Source organism: Bufo gargarizans, chromosome 4 (assembly GCF_014858855.1).
Source record: "Bufo gargarizans isolate SCDJY-AF-19 chromosome 4, ASM1485885v1, whole genome shotgun sequence".
Classification (NCBI taxonomy): Eukaryota; Metazoa; Chordata; class Amphibia; order Anura; family Bufonidae; genus Bufo; species Bufo gargarizans.
In genome coordinates this window covers 8,828,427-8,851,461 of record NC_058083.1, presented here as the reverse complement: position 1 = coordinate 8,851,461, position 23,035 = coordinate 8,828,427, and the positions used below count along the sequence as shown (strand labels likewise).

The following is a 23,035-nucleotide window of genomic DNA, read 5'->3' as shown; positions in this document are numbered from 1 at the left end:
TTACTGCAGACGTCATATACATCATTGTAAATCGTTTTGCTCCCCCTAGTGGTGGCTTTAGGCAGCTGGAATTTAATTTTTAACTTTTTCATTTTTTTTTTTCTTTCATAACCTGTGGTTTCACTGTCGGTATGTTCTCTGCTTTATTTCCAGGACACAGCCTTGACTACCAGTATGAAAGCACCACAGAGACCCACTATCCAAGTGTATGACTATAGCTTGGAGAGCGCCTCGGTCATTGCCATCCAATCCACTCGAAAAAAAAAAACTTAGTCCTCTGACGAGATCAAGCCGAAAGTCACGTTACCATGTTGCCTTTGGGTTTCATTTTATGTGTGGAAGGATAGTGGGTCTTTGTGGGTCTTCCATAGCTTGCCGCTTGGCTTGGTGTGGTTTGCTAGCTTCGCCTATTAGCCAGTGTCTATTTGGGAGCAATGAATTGTCAGGACCTCGTGCCTCTGAATGTCGCATTACTTGCCGCACCTCCCTGCAGCTTTAATTTATGGGGTCTGGCCACACAAAGACCCACTAAACCCCTCCTGATGTCATTTTGTCATAAATTATTCCTGCCTACGATATCACATATGACTAGTTACACGAGGACCACCTTTTGTCAAGATATGCTGGGACTTGTAGTCCCGCCTCGGTTCCATTGCAGCCTCATATATTGGTTCCCACCGCTCTTTCCTATAAAGGAACCATGTTTAAGGGCGCAATGTGACTATGTTACCAGTGCAATAGCTTTCTATGTCGCTGCTGTCGGTGATGGGGAGCACAGTATATATATTGTTCTGCAAAACACAACTCTCAGCATGAACAGGCATGCTGGGAGTTGTAGTTTTGCTACAGATAGAGTTAGTTACAGGTTGGGGACCTCTATTCTATAGCTTCTTCACCTACAATTGCAAAAAATGACAGAATTTTCGCATTTTCTGCATTGTATCTCATTACTAGGAAGCTGAGGGGCAGTCAGTATGGCCACCCAGTTATGCAAGATTATGGCATTGACTTGTATCACTGTGCGGGTATTGATTTTAGGAAGACTGGAAAGCTGGGTGAGAACCCTGGGGGTGCTGTAATATTGGTCCTCTTAGGCTACTTTCACACTAGCGTTCGATCGGATCCGTTCTGAACGGATCCGCTCATATTAATGCAGACAGTGGCTCCGTTCAGAACGGATCCGTCTGCATTATATTGTCAAAAAATGTCTAAGTGTGAAAGTAGCCTCAGAGGGATCCGTCCAGACTTTCAATGTAAAGTCAATGGGGGACGGATTAGTTTGAAGATTGAGCCATATTGTGTCATCTTCAAACGGATCCGTCCCCATTGACTTACATTGTAAGTCTGGACGGATCCGCACGGCCAGGCGGACACCCGAACGCTGCAAGCAGCGTTCAGGTGTCCGCCTGCTGAGCGGAGCGGAGGCTGAACGCCGCCAGGCTGATGCACTCTGAGCGGATCCGCGTCCACTCAGAATGCATTGGGGCTGGACGGAAGCGTTCGGGTCCGCTTGTGAGCCCCTTCAAACGGAGCTCACAAGCGGACAGCCGAACGCTAGTGTGAAAGTAGCCTTAGTTGTCACCCAGCCTTTCCAAAAACATATATGTAATTTACTATCGAAATATAAACCGGTTCAACTTTTACCGGTGACTCTGCAATATTAGGCGGAAGTGCTCTTAAAGGGGTTGTCTCACTTCAGTAAATGGCATTTATCATGTAGAGAAAGTTACTACAAGGCATTTACTAATGTATTGTGATTGTCCATATTGCTTCCTTTGCTGGCTGGATTAATTTTTCCATCACATTATACACTGCTGGTTTCCACTGTTATGACCACCCTGCAATCCATCAGCAGTGGTCGTACTTGCACACTAAAGGAGAAAGCACCAGGCTAAGTGAGCTCCCACTGTCCCGGTCACCAGAGAGGCCGGATTTTTTTTCCTATAGTGTGCAAGCACGACCACCGCTGCTGGATTACAGGGTGGTCGTATCTATGGAATTGAGCCGTGTAGAATGTGATGGAAAAAGGAAGCAATATGGACAATCGTCATACATTAGTAAGTGCCTGATACTTCAGTCTACATAATAAGTGCCATTTGCTGGAGTGAGACAACCCCTTTAAGACGGACGGTCCTACTGATGTTTATATAGCTATGTAGTCGGAATGTTCAAGTGTTAAATGCTCCGCTCGGATCACATTGTATTTTTTGTGCCATTTGTCTTTTTTTTTTTTTTTTCTCTGTTACCATATGATTGATAAAGAAAGGTACGATATTACCAAAAAAGTGTTTGTTACCCCAAAAAAAGTATTGCGCTCATTTCTAGGCACTGCTGTCTCATGGGTGACATACTGCACAGGTTATCATCACATGTAGCAGAGCTGCTTTTATGTCGCCTTATCTTGTGGAAAAACACAAGTAAAAGCATTGTCCAGAGGAATAAAGGGTTTGTTCTCTCCGGAAACGGCGCCTCTCTAGTCCATGGAAAGGGTCTGGAATTGCAGCTCTGAATCCGAACTGCAATACCAGTCGCAGCCATGGACTAGAGTGGCGCTGTTTATGGAGATACTTTTTTTTTTTTTATGTAATCCTGGACAAGGTATTACTGTGTGGTACCAACTGACAAAGTCAGCTCTGCTGTATCTTGTACCTATAGTACAGCTTTTGGGATGCAGTGTTTCTTTGATACTACCTATTGAACTGGGATACTGGTGGGCACACGTTTGAATGATGGTTATGTTTTACGTTATTTATTGCTATTGTATATCCGCTTCTGGGTTCACTACTTTACCCCGATAGAGGACCTGTCACCTCTCCTGCCCTCCTGTCTGGCACATCTACTCTTAGAACTCTGCATTGTGCTGTTCCTCTGCTATCCCTCTCTTAGAAATGTATGGGTAAATGAACAACCGGGTGTGACCATTCCCCTTGCCGAAGGAGTGTTACCCTGAACAGTGTTGGCACTGATTAGACATTGAATCATTAGAAATAACGGGTACCCTGCAGAATTCTAAGAGAAGATGCTTCGGAATTGTTACTTTATGAAAAATTTACCTGTTACTAAGACCGATATGTCGGGGGGGGGGGGGGGGGTGACAGGCCCTCCTTAAAGGATTGTCTTGAATCGATTGTGCGCAGGGACAAAACCTAAAGAGTTTCTTACCCTTAAATTAATTTTTGCAAATTTTTAGGAAAAATCTGATTACTAGTGCAAGCTGGGACGGAGAACCTACCCTGTTTATTTAGTGTTACATCTGACAGACTAGTTGCTAGGGATACACTGCATAACAACCACTGTTTTGACAGGACAGCACATCCATAGCAACCAGTCTGCCCTTGATTGCTCTGGTTTTTAGTTCAGAGAAGGTTTACCACCTTCCTGACCAGTAGTCAGAGCAGAGCCCCCTCCTAGTAGTCACCGCAGTGCCCCCACCTGTGCTGTAGTACAAAATATGTCCCCCCTTCCCCTCCCACTTCTCTAGTAGTGCCTCTCAACTCTTTTTTCCAAGTATTTAAATCTGGCTCCCTCCCTAGTAGTTATGGCCGACCCCATTGCCCCCTAGTAGTCACAACCTCCCAAACCAGCTTCTCGGAGTCACAGCAAATACCTCATGTCCAGGCCGTGCGCCTTCTGCTGGATGGAAGCTATTCACGAGCAGCCTGTTGCATGAAGTTTCCTGTAGTCTCTGCTAGCGAAGGGGGGAAAAATGTAAGTTGCCATGGCAACCATTTTTTTTTTTTTTTTTTTTTTTTTTTTTTTTTTTTCCCCTTAGCCCTTTATAAGGGAAATAACATAAAATGCAGAGGTGTGACCAGTATATAAGCTGCTATTATTATTACCCATTCCGCATTCCAGGACGTTTTCCGTAGGAGCCGCTGAGATCCTAGGATACGTAATTTAGTGCACAGATAATGAGCTGTAACTCTGCAAGTACTTTTTGCTTTCAGTGAATGAATGTAGTAGTGTGACTTATACACTAGTCACCTCCAGAGCTGAACTCCACATTCTGCTGCCTGCTTCTTGGCGTTTATTATCAGTGTCTATCTGCTATAAGCAAATTGTTAGGCTGGGTTCACATCACGTTTTTCCCATCCGTTTAACGTATACAAAAAACGTATGCGTTAACAGATTCCTCAGACTGATGTCATATAGCGGCATCCATTAACCATAGAGTTCCATTGTAAAAAAAATAAAAAAAATTTTTTTTTTTACAGGACTGCGATGTGCTGCGTATTTGTATTTTTTTTATTTATTTTTTAATTAGATCGACCGTATGAATGAGTCCGCATCCGTTCAGCAATTTTGCGGAACGGGTGCGGACCGATTCATTTCAATGGGGCCGCAAAAGATGTGAACAGCACACGGTTGTTCCGTTCTGCAGCCCCGCAAAAAATATAGAGCAGGAATAGACATTTCTATAATGGGCTGCCCGTTCTGCAATTCGCGGAACGCACACAGGCGGTTTCCGGACCGCAAAACACGACACTGTTGTGTGAATGCACCGTAATGCTGTATTAAGGCAAGCCGGTGAGGATAAGCCAGAACAGTACTTTTAGAAAGTATTCAACCCCCCGCCCTCTTACAGACCTCAGTCTTAGGACACCCGTAGGTTTGGGCCCAAATCCTGGGATCCCCACAGATTCCTAGACCAGGCCGTCCTAGTCTCCCGTCCCTTCCATCAGCAGTGAGGAGCGATTGCTGAACATGAATGGCCACTGTGAACAGCTGGAAAATCCCTTTAAAGAGGACCTGTCGCCTCTCCTAACATGCATACCCCATGGATCGTCTTTTCATATACTACATGTTGTGCAAAACCTCTGTTACTCCTACTAGAAGTTTATGAATTACTTTCCTATAGTAAAGGTACAGATGGATGTTACCAAATGTGATTGGGCCCCTGCACAGTCTGACACTGTCCACCTGGGCCTTTATTGCAGACTGCTGGAAATTCTTTCCTAAACTTCTAGTGGGAGTAATAGAAGGAACATCATATGAAGTCATTACTAAAACGGGCTTGTTGGGAGAGGTGACAGATCCTTTTTATAAGTTCTGTCAACCGCAATTTTCAGCTCGGTCTCAAATAATTTCGTGGATTGGGCTCTGGACACTCAGTAGTAGCTTCTATGTAGCTTCTTGTACACGAGGTGCAGTTTTCATGCAGAAAGAAATATTTTTTCTTCTGCAATGCATTTTCTACTAATTGCTGCCTGAAGGGTGTGAATACTTCTGCACTCATTAAATTGATGAAATAGTAGAATATTCGGTGCATACATGAAAAGGACCTGTCACCTCTCCTGACGTGTCTGTCTTAGTAACTACTTGCATTCCCCATGTAATAACTAGTCTGGAACATCTATACGTATAACTCTTGTGTTGTGCTGCTCCTCTGTTATTCCTCCTGGAAATGTAGAAATAAATTGGCAACCTTGTCAGAAGGTTTTCATGAATAGTGAGCAGAATGGACAGTGTGTTAGTGCGTGGGACACACCCATTATTAATGACAACCATTTGGCAATTTATTCATACATTTATAGTAGGAATAACAGATGAATGGCACATCCCATTGTAATAGGAATAGAGTCTTCAGAATTTTTATTTTTATTTTTTACAGAGAATTAAGGTATCCAGAGAGGTGACAGGTTGTCTTTGAGCTACTGGTAAAGTTCTAGGTTTGTAGAAGTCCAGCAAATTGTGAGTCATAGGCCTCTTGCACACGACTGTATGTATTTTGCTGTCCACAAAAAACGGATCCGAAAAAAAATATGGATGACATCCGTGTGCATTCTGTATTTTGCGGAACGGAACAGCTGGCCCCTAATAGAACAGTCCTATCCTTATCCGTAATGCGACAATAATAGGACATGTTCAATTTTTTAGCGGAACGGAAATACGGACATACGGAAACGGAATGCACGCGGAGTAACTTCCGTTTTTCAATGGACACGGAAAGAAAATACGTTAATGTGCATGAGCCCTTAAAGGGGTTCTCCATGTTAGGCCACTCCCTGCTCACAAAGGTCTTGTAAGGGTGTGTCCTCCCCATATCTAGACGTTCTCATTCTGACACGTGGACAAAGGGAGGCGAAGTTCATGAGGGCAATTATTCTGTGCACCTATGTTTATTTACGTGTTATTTACCTTCAAATCAGAGTATTTATAGAGTATATTAATTTATTGGGTTTGAAATTGGGTACATTTTACTCATTTACTGGTTTGTGTTTTGTTTTTTAACTTTTAGGAAAGCTTAAAAATCTAATCTACTTCTCTTCTGTGAATTGACTGTAAATTAAAAAAAATGATGAATGTATTTTCTGCGAGTATAATTTTCTAAAAATTCTTATTTTATTCCACACTGACGCAGGTGTAGCACAGTTCAGTTTTCCAGTAAAGTGGAGGTGAATTTGTCATGTGGCACCAGGTGTCTTGTCTATTTTTTTCCCACAGAATTCAGATATTTTGAAGAGGACTTGTCGGCGCTGGTGACATGCCTGTGTTTGTAAACACTTGTGTCGTCTTTGAAATTCAACAAATCAGAAGCATCTGTTCTTACCACTGCGCTGTGCCGTCCCTTTGTAATTCCTCCTGGAAATGTATGGATAAACTGGCCTTACATTCCTCTTTACCTCTGCCCACTGACCCCGTCCGTTGCTGACAATCTCAGCCTGTGACAGGGAAAATGTTAACATCCCACTCTCAATTTATTCATATAGTTCCAGGAAGAATAACTGAGGAACGGCACTATGCAAATATTTAAATAAAAAATGCTTCAGAATCGTTATTTAATGGTTGATGCAAGTATTTGCTGAAACAGACACGTCAGGAGAGGTGACCGCTCCTCTTTAACTGTACCATGACAGATTAACAAATTCAGCACTTTCGGTTAATTTTGTCACCGGGCTGTATATATATATATATATATATATATATATATATATATATATATATATATATATAAAAAATAAAAATAACTAGCAGCACCACCAAGCCAAAAAGTAGAGTAAAAAACGAGTGCAATGTCCGAGTATGGTAACTGGTGCTTACCCACTAATACGGAATAGAAAAAACGGACTGCACTCCAAAGGATCTTCAGTGAAAAAGGATTTATTCACCCAAAGGTGGCACAAGAGACGTTTTGGCTCTCACATGAGCCTTTCTCAAGCTTGAGCATAAGCGCTCACTAGAGTGCCGCAGCGTCTTCTGACAGCTGATCGACAAGGGTGACAGGAGTTGGACCCCCACCACTTCAATATTTCTGTCCTATCCTGCAGATAGGTCGTCAATATATGAATCCTAGAAAAGCCCTTTAACTTTTTTTTTTTTTTTTTGTTCTTCAGAACTCAGTAGTAAATTTAAGTACAGGAAACTTTAACTCTCCTTAAACTCTATGTAAATGTTTAGAAACCTCTTCAAGCTCTAAACTCTTTCAAAACCTGATAGGAAAAAGGGGGGATGCAGCTGCAGTCTATCTGTCTCAGCCTATGTGTATGACTGCATGCTGTGAGAGGGGGTGATCATCTTACAGTCTCTCAGACTGGGTGAGACACCCCTAACTGGTCAGACATAACATTTATGGCTGCAGTATATCTACGGGATTGGGGTTCATTTTATATATTTGTGATTTCACTACGGAGTTTCTTAGAATGCGATTTTCTATAATTTTTTTCCAAAGAAGTTTTAAACTTTAGGAAGTTATCGATAGTTGACAAATGTCTGCACCGCCGGGAGCCCTCACTGATCACTAAAATGGGGCTCCTAAGCCCCCCGTTCGTCTTCACTGCAATGAACAGTTTATATGATGCTGTGGTCGCGCATGCGCCCTGCTCCCTTCAATATCACCTCAGTCATTGAATGTACTGGCACCGTGCAGTGTGCCCACACTGCCACCTATTCAGACTCCTTTGAAGGAACTGGAGGCTCATGAGACCTGTCCTTATGGCCACGGGGGTCCCAGCAACAGCAGCCATTAGAAGATGCATTTACCAGCATATTTGATGCAAAGGAGCAGGAAAGATTCCTAGCCGCATATTTTTCTGCATTGTTTTGCTGCTGGAAGTCTGTCCTGATCTATTCTTAAAGGGGTACCGCACTTTTACTGTCCCCATACGATCTGACTTTGCGGGAATGCTATTCATTTTCCTATCCCAGCAAATTGAAAGTACTTAGCGACTGCACTAATTATGTCAGTGAACCAGTAATATCGCCTAGAACAAAAGAATGTGGCATGTTGAAATTCATCATTCCTCACCCACCCTATTTTTCACCAATATTTGCTTTTTGGGGAGCGTCAGGGCAACACTATACACATTAGATGGTCGACCAGTACCGATGTGTGGCTAGCTGGAGTCAACAAGCACAAACTGGATGCTTACTGTACAACTGTACACTAAAGGAGAAAAGCAGTCATCCCGTTCTGCCGTAGTAATCAGATTTTTTTTAAAAATTAGAATTTTATGTAGAGGCCTTGAGGGAATTTCACCAAATCTTTCGGACTGTCTTATTAAAAGATTGACAGGAACGTTGTGGTGTAACTATACCAGTCTATTCCCAGTGCTGCTTCATCATTACCATCCAAAATGTATTACGTGAAGCTCCAAAGGCAAACCATTCCATGCCCGTATACATTATAGTCATTGTTGTTCCCTTCGCACTCCACCCGCCTTTGCTGTACAGTTGTTATATAAATAGGTGTCTGGTGACTATAATTTTGCGAATGTATCCCATTAGCGCCAATATCGCCGCAAGCTGGGCTCGTGGTGTCCGGCACTTAGTGACGCTTCCGTGGCCTTAAATTGTGATTTTTTTTTTTCATTTGGTTATCAAAACTTACTGTATGTGATAATTGTGCACTTGCAGCTTGTTCTCGGCATGTGGGAAATTGCGTTCTTATGTATGGGGGAGGTGAATGTAACTATGCAAACGTGTTAGTTTATTAAAAGATCGCTTCATTGGGACTTGCGTGACTCGTCTTTTTGTTACATGAGCTCAGTTGTTCATTGATTCTTCCATATTTCTGGGTCATATATCGGCCACTAGCCAAATAGCTAAAACACAACAAAAATCATGCTGAATCATGCTTACCTGTAGAACGCCTTAAAAATGAAACCCATAAAACAATGGTGGAACTGCGGGTTATTTTCAGTTCCACCCCATTTAGATTTTTTTTTTTCTGGCTTCCTACTATGTTGTATGCAATATTAAATGGTGCCATTGGAAAGTACAACTTGTCTCGCAAAAAATGCATACTCTCCTACAGCTATGTGGATTGGAAAAATAAAAAAGTTATGGCTCCTGGAAGGCCGGGAGTAAAAAAAAAAAGGAAAAAAGAAACATAAACTTCCTGGGGGTTAAGTGCAGTGACACTATGGGAGACTCTGCCACAGGATTTGGGCCTCTGTGTAGCTATTCCAAGGCTTTTGGGGGAAAGGGGGCCCACAACAACACAGTCATTACTTTTTTTGGCCCATCAATCAAACAAGTCATAAAAGCTGCATTGATCGGTAGTCCAACCATTTCTAGAGCAGCTCTTCCTTATTTGACGTCTATGTAGTCGAGTCTTTTTGGCACTGAATTACTATCACGTCTGATATGGCAGGTAACAGACATGCGGAGCAGAGGGGAGGGAAGAGGAGTACCCTTCCACTAGGGAGAGGGAGGAGTGGTGACCCCTAACTCACCTGGCACTGGCACCTGGCTGCCCTGACGTCCCTAGACTGGCTGCTAACCCCTACACCGATCACGCGCCTTGTCCCTGGCTTACCCTGAAATAAGCCCTAGGTAGTGAGTAGGGCAGTGGGAACCATGGACCATAACGGAATTTAGAATCCATAACGGGATACTTCGATAACCTGAACTCAAACTGTAGACGCCGAACTTACACAAGTTCGCTCAACACTAAACCTTAGTTCAAACAGCTCCAATTCCAACGGCTCCACGGCAACAGATGTCCACCTGAGGTCAGAATAGAAGATCTGGAAGGAAGGTCTACATCTGGCAACAAGGGAAGCAGAGAGGGAGAATATATAGTAGCTGGGAGTGGCTGACAGAGAACAGCTGAAAGGTAAAGCTACAGATTCCTAACTGGGACAAAAAGGATTGCAAACCTAAGCAGGAAAACCTGGACCGGAATCCATTCTCACCATTAGGTCATGGAGTGATCTCTTGAGAAACTGAGCGCGTAGCCACCCATGGCGACCTTTTGACCCCAGGCACAACAGGGTCAGCCATAGGTCGTGACACCCTTGTGACAATTACTCAAAAAATATACATTTGTACACAAACACTCCATTAAAGGGGTTGTCCGGGTTCAGAGCTGAACCCGGACATACCCTTATTTTCACCCCGGCAGCCCTCCTGAGCCTGGCATCGGAGCATCTCATGCTCCGATGCGCTCCCGTGCCCTGCGCTAGATCGCGCAGGGCACAGGCTCTTGTGTTTTCAATAACACACTGCCGGGCGGTAACTTCCGCCCAGCAGTGTGTTCGGTGACGTCACCGGCTCTGAGGGGCGGGCTTTAGCTCTGCCCTAGCCGTTTTACTGGCTAGGGCAGAGCCAAATCCCGCCCATCAGTGCCGGTGACGTCACCGGGCTGCCTGTCAGCCCCAATGGAGAGCCCGATATGTCACCGGAACTCAGAAAAATGCCTTTGCCCTGCGCGATTTAGCGCAGGGCAAAGAAGAGCATCGGAGCATGAACTGCTCAGATGCTCATGTCAGGGGGGCTGCCGGGGTGAAAATGGAGGGATGTCCAGGTTCAGCTCTGAACCTGGACAACCCCTTTAATCCTTCCTGTTCCCATGTAATAGCCTTGTGACTACCAAAAAGAAGGCAGTGGGATTAGGTTACAACCAAATGGTAGCCCTAAAGCATGCTGTGAGCCAGAAATGACACTTTGATGTCTTTGGGGTTGCAGTCATTTCAGTAGATCGTTTCCACCGTACTGGAGGGTTTTTCTATTACCATATACAGGGCAGTACAGTGGTTGGCACTGGTGCCTTGCAGCGCTGGGGTCCTGGGTTCGAATCCGACCAAGGACAACATCTACATGGAGTTTGTATGTTCTCCCCGTGCTTGTGTGGGTTTCCTCCGGGTACTCCGGTTTCCTCCCACACTCCAAAGATATACTGATAGGGAACTTATATCGTCAGCTTATTTGGTGAAAGTGTTGTGAAATATGTCAGCGCTATATAAGGGAGTAAAATAGATAATAAATATGCAAATTAGGTGTATTGCATCACCGGCTGTAGGTACAGAATTCAGAGATCTCTCGGCATACCATTTAAAATACTAGAATGATATAATCGTTTGAGTAAACCACTAGACGTTGCGTCAGGTTTCAGGATGTTCTGACCTTACCACAGGTTAATTTTGACAACTAGGACATGGGTGATACCAATCCTGCATCTCAGGCTGCGTGAACTCCAGCAGTCCGTTCTGGCAGAGGAACGGTATCCAGCATAGCCGGATTGTAGTAAATGGGGATCCCGCCGCTTTCCAGCATGTATGCCGGCTTTTGGCCAGACAAAAAATGCTGCATGTAGTATTTTTGTCCATCCGAAAGCCAACATTTTATGCAGGATACAGTGACCGGAACCAGAGGTAAACCTGGACTAGCACACATTTCTAGTTCTTCATGGAAATGGTGAAGCTGCCCATACATGAGGTAGCTGATGGGTGGAAGCTCATTTGGCTGATGTCTATTTCTTTCGACTACACAATGATGCATTCAGGTCAGTTGAGCAAACATGTTTATTTCGGTAGGAAGAGAGAAATTGGAGGCCCCTAGATTCCTCTGACAGACCCTTTTTTGCCATGGAAAACAAAAGATGGAGCATGATGTCTAATCCTTCTTTCCTCTGACAAAAAGCGTCTTGAAAGGTGGCAACCGTTTTCTTTTGAGCCAGTAGTGAGTGGCTTTCACCTTTGGTGGACAGTGGATCCACCCCATGTGTGTAGTATATGGTTGGCCTTCCATTTAAAGGGAGTCTTCAGCTAGGAAATTTACTGTGAAACCAGACTGGTCATCTTCATGAGACCTCCTACCCCCAAGTAAATGGATGGAAATACTTCTCGTTGGTCTATCACTTTCACTGGATGTTGCTGAAGTTTAAGTTTTTACTTGACATACTGTACATAACCGAGCTCCAGAACGTCCTGTAGAGAGTTTGGAAGATGACTGTGTGCCATCACGTTGAAGTTACCATGAGGGATGTTTCCCTGTACCATGCTGCCTGGCAGGTACATCTGATTCATAGACATGTTCAGGTACACGTCTGTGACGGCATTCTTTCAGCCGGGACATCTTCCATGTGCCTGTGTTGTGACATGAGGTGGAGCAGGGCTCCTCAAGCTCCAACATGAAACAGATGTTCTGCATTGTGACCAAGAAGGACTCCGATGAAATGTATCGGAGGGCTGTTAGATCGATCCCCAGCCCTCTGATCCTCCGGGAGAGGGAGGCTCTACGGCTGTTGATTGAGAACTGTGACAGGAATTTTAGAGGTTCGAGGACAAGTCTGGACAGCTGTAAGTACTTCATCGGTCTTATTTCCCAGCGGCAGGGATGTTATTATCTATGTCCTATTTCACGTGAACGCTCAGGTCTATCTCAAGAATGGAAGCCAACATAATGGACTTGTTCCAGTCTCACGAACTGGGTCAGAGATGGAAAACCTTGTATTTTAGAAAAGACTTTGATAACTAGAGTGATCTAATCTATCAGCTCCATTTATTAGTATGGCATAGCAGCTCAGTGGTTAGTATAGTTTTTCCAAAAGACCAAGTGATTAAAAGCCAGTGCGACTATTGGTATGTTTTTAGATTTTGAGAGAAGACTTACTGCCTAGAAATCTGAATGCATCCCTCTACCAAATATTGACTTCCTTTTCATTTATTGTTGAACCATTGGTCAGGATTTGGACCCATGAACCCTGGTTTGCAAGGGAGGGAGGTCTGTAGTTTACATATATTGTGATTGCTGATAATTTGTGTGTCTGGTGAAGCCCCTGAGATATCGGACACAGTGGTGTAGAGTAATCTATATACATACATAGACTGATATATAGGCATCCTAAAGTACTGAACATAGCTTACATTATAAACTTAGAATATGCTATTACTTATAACATCGGAAAAGTTTAGAAACTCATTAATTTATCACTTTATTGCTCTGCATTATGCTTGGTTATGGTAGTACAGTACAGGGCATGGATTAATACTCCAGGGATGTAGTCAGCGAGAAGATGGTGCCAGTTGGAGATAGGTTCAGGGATTAAATGTGCTAAGAAAAATAGGACTCTTCATCAGGAGGGCGTAGAATGGCGATCTAAACGTAGAGTTGAGCTCATGGGTGGAAAGAGCACAAGGGGCTTGGATAAAATGGACAATGCTTGATGTCTGAGCTACAGATATTGATGACCTCTTCAGGATATGTCATTAATATCAGATTGTGGGGTGTCTGACACCTCCATTGATCAGCTGTTTTGGTGTGCAGCTGCTGTGCCAGAAACTGTACCGTGTCTGGAGCTGGAAGCAGACATCTACATACACGGTGTAGTAGCCCGCTGGGGTACTGCAGCTCAGCCCCCATCCAAGTGAATAGTTCAGCTCCCGTGCCTCCATAGTGTATGTAGCATTCTGCTTCCACTCTGTACACTGTATAGTTTCCTGCTGCCCGAAACAGCTGATTGGTGGGGGGCCAGGCGTCAGATCCACACAGATCTGATATGGATGACCTATCATGAGGTTAGCTCATCAGTATCTGTATTCTGCTAGATAACCCGTTTCAATGCTATTGACGCAGCCACTTGTGCACTTTGAATGTATTCATGTGAAAAAGAAATGACACCCCATGTACAGTGAAAACTATTTGAAACAACTGCCAGCTGACCCCAGCCGGACGGTGGATGCAGAAGTTGCTAAAAATAAGTCACTTAGAACCCCAGAATTTCCAGAAATCCGCACAATGTGAGTCTGCAGGTATCTACCATTACAAAGGTAGATCTATGTGGTGGTGCAGGTAGGAGGGCTTCGCTGTCCAGAAAGAGGGAAAGACAGTATCATAATCTAATACCAGCACTGTAAAGCATGGTGGTGGCCATGTTCTGGTTTGAGCTTGCTTTTTTGCATTAGGGCCTGGGCAGTGCACTGATTGCATTATAAATTCTTAATTGTACCCAAGGATAATATGAGGCCACCTTTCAGGCTCGTCAGAAAGTGGACTTTGTAATGTAATGACCCTAAGAAGACCAGCAACAGGCCGGATAAAAAGGAAAGGAGGGGCCACCTAAGTCAAAAAGAGCTGAGATCTAAATACCATGGAGATGCTGTGGTGGAAATTTGAAACCGGCTGTGTATGCAAGAAACTTCTCAAATATGACAGAGCGAAAATATTACCCACTTCTCCATGGAGAATTATCACTGTGATGTACCTGAGGTAGACCCTCCACCGATTCTGTTCTGATCTCTGAGAATGAACTTTACATCCGTGAAGGCCACAGTCTTGTCTTGTCGGTCAGAGAATAACTATGAAGAGAACCTGTGAAGAACGTGTCCCTTTTACTCATTTGAATTTTTGTCTTCTTGACAATGAACAAAACATCAATACAAAAGTAGGGAAATAAATTGGACTAGTCAACAATATGGCATTGTCTGCTGTAAGTTGAAGATGTCCAGGCTGGACAATCAAGACGCAGGTAAAACGGTGGCTTCACATAGAGTAAGCTGTCCATATATATACATACAATAACCATCTGTCAGCCGCTAACCTTTCTGGCTCCCCAATACACATGCACGCATGTTTACTGGGGGGAGAGGAGAAGCAAGCTTGGACTGGCCCATCTGTGATCAGGTGAACCCCTGGTGGTCACGTACTCCACCACTCTCAGCACAACTAGAGTACATACAGATAGGAAGTGTATAGCATCCCAACAAGACTATGTTCATATAAAAACTGGTTAGATTATTTATCAAACTCCTCCGTTTATTATTATAGAAGGATTGGGTGGCTCAGATGACTTGTAGGTACTAAGGCAGCATCCTCTTTCTCCAGGGACCCGTCTTCTTGAAGTCTGTAGGGACTCCCATAATGAATCATCCTGAGCGTCTTGCATCTGCTGTCACTTTGTGAGCAGATAGTATTTGTATGTAGCTGTTTATTTGGCCCCCACAACTCATTTTACTGGTGGGCCCTAGGTGCCCTAGTCTGACACTTCCAGATGCCTCTTAGAATGTCTGCTTGGTCTGCAGTATACAGCTGGACAACTGGGAACGCAGAAATACTTAAAAAAAGAGTCTGCTTTCTCCACTGGAGGTGACGTGTCTCTTGCTCTGGTGGACCTACTGTGACTATACATTACATAGACATCCCCATTCATTTTAATTAGAACTATGTAATTCTTTCTTTCACCTGTTGGGGCGCTGCAGGTAAATTGAGCACTTGCTGCTTTATTATAGCTGGTCGCTGGAGGTCTAAACAGAACAGCATCATAAGTTACTCATGATATGTGATCAATGTAAAGGGCCAAATCTTAAAGGCTATAGACAGCTTTGATGGCATTTTTTTATGATTGCATTTTATTATTTTTGGGCTAAAAATCATTGTTTGCAATTGGTCTTTATAAAAACAACAGTTTTTCCTCTAAGCTTTGAGTTTTATTACATCTGCAGACCATGGCTTTCTGTCTCACACTGAATCCATCAGACAGCTGCTCTGAAGGTTCGATCTGTAACCCTTGTCTCTGAACTGCTGACAGCTTATATATAACGCCTATTATAGCTACATTTTTATAATAATAAAACTATGGCTTAAAACATAATTAAACTTTCAACAAACTTTATATTAGTCCATAGGACAGTGTGTGTAGATGAGGAATAATGCTATTTCTGGCCACTATATCACTGGTATCTGGCATTATTCAGAAGTTTTCCTCTGTGCATAGTGAATGTCTAGTTGGAAGTTCCCTCAGACATGGTGGGAAGAGGCTAGCTGCCATCTAATGCACACACAGAAAGTAGAGGAGAAACTGCTTCCTAACTTTCTCTTACTTGGAAGCAGCTCCAGGGTCATGCAGGACATTACAGAGAAGTACTGACCTGTATGGTTGTGAATAAAGAACTTGTACTGAGATATAAACTTCCTATTCAGCTCTTTGTCTATGCATGTCTCCTCTGTCTCACTTCTGCTGCTGCTCACTTGCGCCCCTCCCCCCCCCCCCCCCCCAAATCCTCACACTTCCATAAACTTGTATTGACACGTGTAGTATGGTATTTCAGCTTTGCTGGTTGGTTTTCAAACATATTTCAAAGTGGAAAGCAATTAGCAATGGGGTAGGAGGGGACGACGACGACAAATAAACAGCTGATAAGGGTACTTTCACACTTGCAATTGATTCCGGCAGGCAGTTCCGTTGCCTGAAATGCGTGCCTGATCAGGCAAACTGTCATTGGCTTCTGGAAAACCTACATGAAACAACCAGGATCCTGATCAGTCAGAAAAATGCCTGATCAGTCAGAAAAATGCATTGCAATACCGGATCAGTTTTTTTTATGCAATGTTGTGAAAGGTTAGCAACATTGTAAATGAGTTTTTTGAGCTGTCAGGTGTTCAGAGATAAGGGCTATACATCGAGCTGTCTGAAAAGCTCTCTGATGGATTCATGGTCTGTACATGCACTGAATCTGAAAGCTGTAGAGAAAAAACTGTTGAAAAATGTTTAATAGAGACCAAATGAAAAAAGCTTTTTAGCCCAAAATGAATAAAATGCATTGACAAAATAAAAAATTGCCCCCAAAGATGGCATGGCCTTTAAATCTTTATTTTCACAATGCTACTCATGATTGAAAATAAGATTAACAGTTTTGGGGGATTCATTCTGAATGAGTGAAAGGGATAATTAGTATATGGACTCATTGTTACTACACGCCTTCTATTACTAGGAGGAGTAAATGGTAGTATACAGTATATACTGTACTCTTACTCTGTGTCCAGGAAGGAAGCATGCCCTGGTTCTTCCCCTCCCTGCTAACAATCCTGATTGGCACATGTTCTGCGTATAATGATTTCATCTTTTTGAAATGGCTAATTGCCGTTACTAAGGCCGCCGGGTTTGTGTACATGCCAATGAGCGTAATGTAAAGTGTCCCAGAGCTTGTAAATTCCTATCTCTGAGGTCTTTGTTTTTGTAGTTGTGTTGATGGGACAGTGGCGGGTAGGTCTTTGAATCCTATACATCTGGGTTTAGGGTTGTCACCTAGAGATGGAATTCTCAGCTATGGGGAACCACCAAAATTATTTCCCTCTTGGGGAACCTTTCCTCATCCATTATGACCCTGACAGCTCCTGCTGTTGCTGTCTTCCATGGAAATCTTAGGGATCTTTCACACAAGTGGATCCCATGTTTGCAATCCACTGCAAGAAAGAGCCAAGCCCCGCTCCGGACAGCAGAGACACGGAGCATTAGCATGATTGATAATGCTCGGTGCCTCTCTGTGATCTTTTTACTACAAAATCACAGTGACCACTTTATCTCACTCTGATTTTGTAGTAAAAAGAACACCGAGAGGCACGGAGCAGATTACCCGCACGGCATCCGCTCGTGTGAAAGAGCCCTTAAAGCGACCCTCCAGGCCTCCTCTCTCCTAAGGCTCATCCCTGTCAGTACATAGGCAGCAATTACCTGGTACATTATCGCATTTGAGGTCAGCTCTAACTAACGCTAAATTCCACCTACGTTTAGGCGGAGACGGTCAGTATTTATGTAAACTCCCCAGCCCCCCCCCCCCAATGCCTTCTCCTAAAGGGGTTTTCCAGGGGAATATATATATATATATATATATATATATTTTTTTTTATTTGTTTAAAAGAAGAGGTGGAAGGGGAGTCTATGTGGTAGGTAATGATTGTTTTTTATTTTAACCCTTTCCACGTCTTTTCTATTTTTGTTCCTCTGGAAAAACTCTTTAACTGACCCCTTTAACCACTTCAGCCCCGCTAGGTGAAACCCCCTTCATGACCAGGCCACTTTTTACACTTCGGCACTACACTACTTTCACCGTTTATCGCTCGGTCATGCAACTTACCACCCAAATGAATTTTACCTCCTTTTCTTCTCACTAATAGAGCTTTCATTTGGTAGTATTTCATTGCTGCTGACATTTTTACTTTTTTTGTTATTAATCGAAATTTAACGTTTTTTTTGCAAAAAAATGTCATTTTTCACTTTCAGCTGTAAAATTTTGCAAAAAAAACGACATCCATATATAAATTTTTCGCAAAATTTATAGTTCTACATGTCTTTGATAAAAAAAAAATGTTTGGGCAAAAAAAAAAAAAATGGTTTGGGTAAAAGTTATAGCGTTTACAAACTATGGTACAAAAATGTGAATTTCCGCTTTTTGAAGCAGCTCTGACTTTCTGAGCACCTGTCATGTTTCCTGAGGTTCTACAATGCCCAGACAGTAGAAAAACCCCACAAATGACCCCATTTCGGAAAGTAGACACCCTAAGGTATTCGCTGATGGGCATAGTGAGTTCATAGAACTTTTTATTTTTTGTCACAAGTTAGCGGAAAATTATGATGATTTTTTATTTTAATTTTTTTCTTACAAAGTCTTATATTCCACTAACTTGCGACAAAAATTAAAAAATTCTAGGAACTCGCCATGCCCCTCACAGAATACCTTGGGGTGTCTTCTTTCCAAAATGGGGTCACTTGTGGCGTAGTTATACTGCCCTGGCAATTTAGGGGCCCCTATGTGTGAGAAGAACTTTGCAATCAAAATCTGTAAAAAATGACCGGTGAAATCCAAAAGGTGCACTTTGGAATATGTGCCCCTTTGCCCACCTAGGCTGCAAAAAAGTGTCACACATCTGGTATCGCCGTACTCAGGAGAAGTTGGGGAATGTGTTTTGGGGTGTCATTTCACATATAACCATGCTGGGTGAGAGAAATATCTTGGCAAAAGACAACTTTTCCATTTTTTTTTATACAAAGTTGGCATTTGACCAAGATATTTATCTCACCCAGCATGGATATATGTAAAATGACACCCCAAAACACATTCCCCAGCTTCTCCTGAGTACGGCGATACCAGATGTGTGACACTTTTGTGCATCTAGGCTGCAAAAGTGCCCAAATTCCTTTTAGGAGGGCATTTTTAGACATTTGGATCCCAGACTTCTTCTCACGCTTTAGGGCCCCTAAAAAGCCAGGGCAGTATAAATACCCCACATGTGACCCCACTTTGGAAAGAAGACACCCCAAGGTATTCAATGAGGGGCATGGCGAGTTCATAGAAATGTATTTTTTTGGCATAAGTTAGCGGAAATTTTTTTTTGTTAGTTTTTTCTCACAAAGTCTCACTTTCTGCTAACTTAGGACAAAAATTTTAATCTTTCATGGACTCAATATGCCCCTCAGCGAATACCTTGGGGTGTCTTCTTTCCAAAATGGGGTCAGTTGTGGGGTGTTTGTACTGCCCTGGCATTTGAGGGTCTCCGCAATCATTACATGTATGGCCAGCATTAGGAGTTTCTGCTATTCTCCTTAGGGCTCATTCAGACGGCCGTATGCTGTCCGCAAAAATACTGAATGCTATCCGTTTTTTTGCGGATCCGCAAAAAAACTGATCCGCAAAAAAACGGATAGCATTCAGTATTTTTGCTGACCCATAGACTTCAATAGGGCCATGTCCTGATTTTCACGGACAAGTATAGGACATGTTTCATTTATTTTGCGGAACCTTGGAATAGAAAAGGGCCCCATAGAAGTGAATAGGTCAGCATCTAATCCGCAAAAAAACGGATCCGCATTTTTGCGGATAGCATACGGCCGTCTGAATGAGCCCTTATATTGAGCATACAGGTAATGAGATTTTTTTTTTCCGTTCAGCCTCTGGGCTGAAACAAAAAAATGAACGGCACAGATTTCTTCATTCGCATCGATCAATGTGGATGAAAAAATCTCTGCCAAAAAAAAAAAGGAGGGGAAAGGCGTCTGCCAGGACATAGGAGCTCCGCCCTACATCCATACCCACTTAGCTCGTATGCCCTGGCAAACCAGATTTCTCCATTCACATCAATCGATGTGGATAAATAAATCATTGCCGGGATTTTATTTATTTTTTTTACATACAAAGTGTTTGTCAAAGCATAGGAACGCCGCCTCCTCCTCAGCTCGTATGCCTCGGCAAACGTATCTGTTACTGCAGAGGAGAACATCTCGTCTTGCAGCGCCGCATACACCGACTTGCGTGTAATCTGACAGCAGCGCAATGCTTCTGTCAGAATGCACATCAGAGCTGCAGCTAGTCGATCGGTTGGTCCAACTGGAAGGTAAAAAAAGAAAAAACCAGGCCGCAACGCAATAATTTTATTAACTTTGGAACAGAACATGTAAACTTTTTGAACTAAACATTAACGTGTTTGCTTACTGGTGTTTTTTTTTTTTTTTTTTTTTTTTTTTTTTTTTTTACCTTTATAGAACAAACCTCTCCTTCCCTATGGGTCAATGTGCAAAGCGCAAATCGCCCAAAGATGTGGCGAAGTGCGTTATGCACTTTGTCCCAGGTGAAAGGAGACGTTTGCAGCAGCTGTGTGAGTGAATGCACTTTGTCCCAGGTGAAAGGAGACGTTTGCAGCAGCTGTGTGAGTGAATGGGCCCTAATAGCCCTGTGTGCCTGTCCTGGTGAGATGATCCCTATGCTAGGTGTACCTGTGTGTGGTACTTCCGGAAACACTCCCCTAAGCATAGGGCAGGGTGGTCAGGACAGAAATAGCGGGTGTCACGCCTTATTCCACTCCTGCTACAGACACGACATCTTTTTCGGGGTGACGGGTGGGTTGAGGTACCAGCAACGACATTGGGGAAATGTCGCTCGTGTAGACGGCTAACTACACTGGTGGATGGGGCCACGGAACCTCCGGGATACAGGAGGTTCTCGATGATCTCTTCCTGAAATTTGAGGAAGGATCCAGTTCTCCCAGCCTTACTGTAGAGAACAAAACTATTATACAGATCCAATTGAATTAAATATACAGACACCTTCTTATACCAGCGTCTGGTTCTGCGGGAAACTAAATACGGAGACAACATCTGGTCATTGAAGTCCACCCCTCCCATGTGAAGGTTATAGTCGTGGACTGAGAGGGGCTTTTCAATGACACGGGTTGCTCGCTCAATTTGTATTGTCGTGTCTGCGTGAATGGAGGAGAGCATGTAAACGTCACGCTTGTCTCTCCATTTAACTGCGAGCAGTTCTTCGTTACACAGTGCGGCCCTCTGCCCCCTTGCAAGACGGGTGCTAACGAGCCGTTGGGGGAAGCCCGCGCGACTAGTTCGCGCGGTACCACAGGCGCCAATCCGTTCTAGAAACAAATGCCTAAAGAGGGCCACACTTGTGTAAAAATTGTCCACATAAAGATGGTACCCCTTGCCGAATAAGGGTGACACCAAGTCCCAAACTGTCTTCCCACTGCTCCCCAGGTAGTCAGGGCAACCGACCGGCTCCAGGGTCTGATCTTTTCCCTCATAGACACAAAATTTGTGTGTATAGCCTGTGGCCCTTTCACAGAGCTTATACAATTTGACCCCATACCGGGCGCGCTTGCTTGGGATGTATTGTTTGAAGCCAAGGCGCCCGGTAAAATGTATAAGGGACTCGTCTACGCAGATGTTTTGCTCTGGGGTATACATATCTGCAAATTTCAGGTTGAAATGGTCTATGAGGGGCCGAATTTTGTGGAGCCGGTCAAAAGCAGGGTGGCCTCTGGGACGGGAGGCGGTGTTGTCACTAAAGTGCAGGAAACGCAGGATGGTCTCAAATCGTGTCCTGGACATAGCAGCAGAGAACATGGGCATGTGATGAATTGGGTTCGTGGACCAATATGACCGCAATTCAGGCTTTTTAGTTAGACCCATGTTGAGGAGGAGGCCCAAAAAAGTTTTAATTTCGGAAACTTGGACTGGTTTCCACCGGAAAGGCTGGGCATAAAAGCTTCCCGGGTTAGCGGTTATAAATTGTGTGGCATACCGGTTTGTCTCTGCCACAACTAAGTCTAAGAGCTCCGCAGTCAAGAACAGCTCAAAAAATCCCAGGGCCGAACCGATCTGAGCTGTCTCAACCCGAACTCCAGACTGGGCGGTGAAAGGGGGAACTACAGGTGCGGCTGAAGTTGGGGACTGCCAATCAGGGTTTGCCAGCACCTCCTGGATTCTAGGGGCTCTACGGGCACGTCTTTGCGGTGGCTGCGACGGGGTCACTACTGCACGTGCCACCGTACCAGCTTCAACTGCCCTTCTGGTGCTCGCCACTTCACCAGGTTGTACGGCAGTGCTGGTACTAGGTCCAGGAAGGGCTGCGCTGCTGGTGTATGCCTCACCACGTAATCCGACAGCACCAGCCCCACTCTGCTGCTCTTGAAGCAGATCCTGCGCAACCTGCGGTCTAGCGACACGGGGCCGGGTACGCCTGGTGCTATCAGGGACCTCAGCCTCCTCGTCTGAACTTTGGGTCAGAGAGCCACTGCTTTCTACAGGTTCGTATTCTGACCCGCTAGATTCATCAGATGAGGGTTCCCATTCCTCATCCGACTGGGTCAGAAGCCTGTAGGCCTCTTCAGAAGAATACCCCCTGTTTGACATGTGGGCAACTAAATTTAGGGGTATTCCCTGAGACTACCCAAGAAAAAAAAAGCAAGCCTGTCTTACAAATGGGAGGCTAGCGAAGTACCGGAGGCCGCTGCGGTTGATAAAAAAATATCAAAACTGATTTTTTTTATCGCCGCAGTGCGTGTAAAGTGAATGTGCAGCGATCAAAAAAAATAAAAAAAAATTTTGTCACTGCGGTGGGGCGGGTGTGGGCGACCGATCAGGCCTGATCGGGCAAACACTGCGTTTTGGGTGGAGGGAGAACTAAAGTGACACTAATACAATTATAGATCTGACCGTGATCAGTTTTGATCACTTCCAGATACTATAAAAGTACAAATGCTGATTAGCGATACGCTAATCAGCGAATAACGGACTGCGGTGCGGTGGGCT

The 23,035-nt window shown here is 44.0% G+C and overlaps 1 protein-coding gene across 4 annotated transcripts in view; it reads left to right on the top strand.

The window, feature by feature from the left end:
- The window catches only part of ITSN2 (intersectin 2), a 148,248-nt gene that overhangs the window by 106,670 nt on the left and 18,543 nt on the right, over nt 1-23,035 (top strand). The window contains exon 29 of one of the 4 annotated variants that reach the window (XM_044292010.1): nt 154-1,200. The exons of the other annotated variants lie outside the window; for them this stretch is intronic. Coding sequence (XP_044147945.1) covers nt 154-155 — 2 coding nt within the window. The 3' untranslated portion in view covers nt 156-1,200. Of the gene's footprint in view, nt 1-153; nt 1,201-23,035 lie in introns of those variants that run through there. 4 annotated transcript variants of the gene reach the window in all.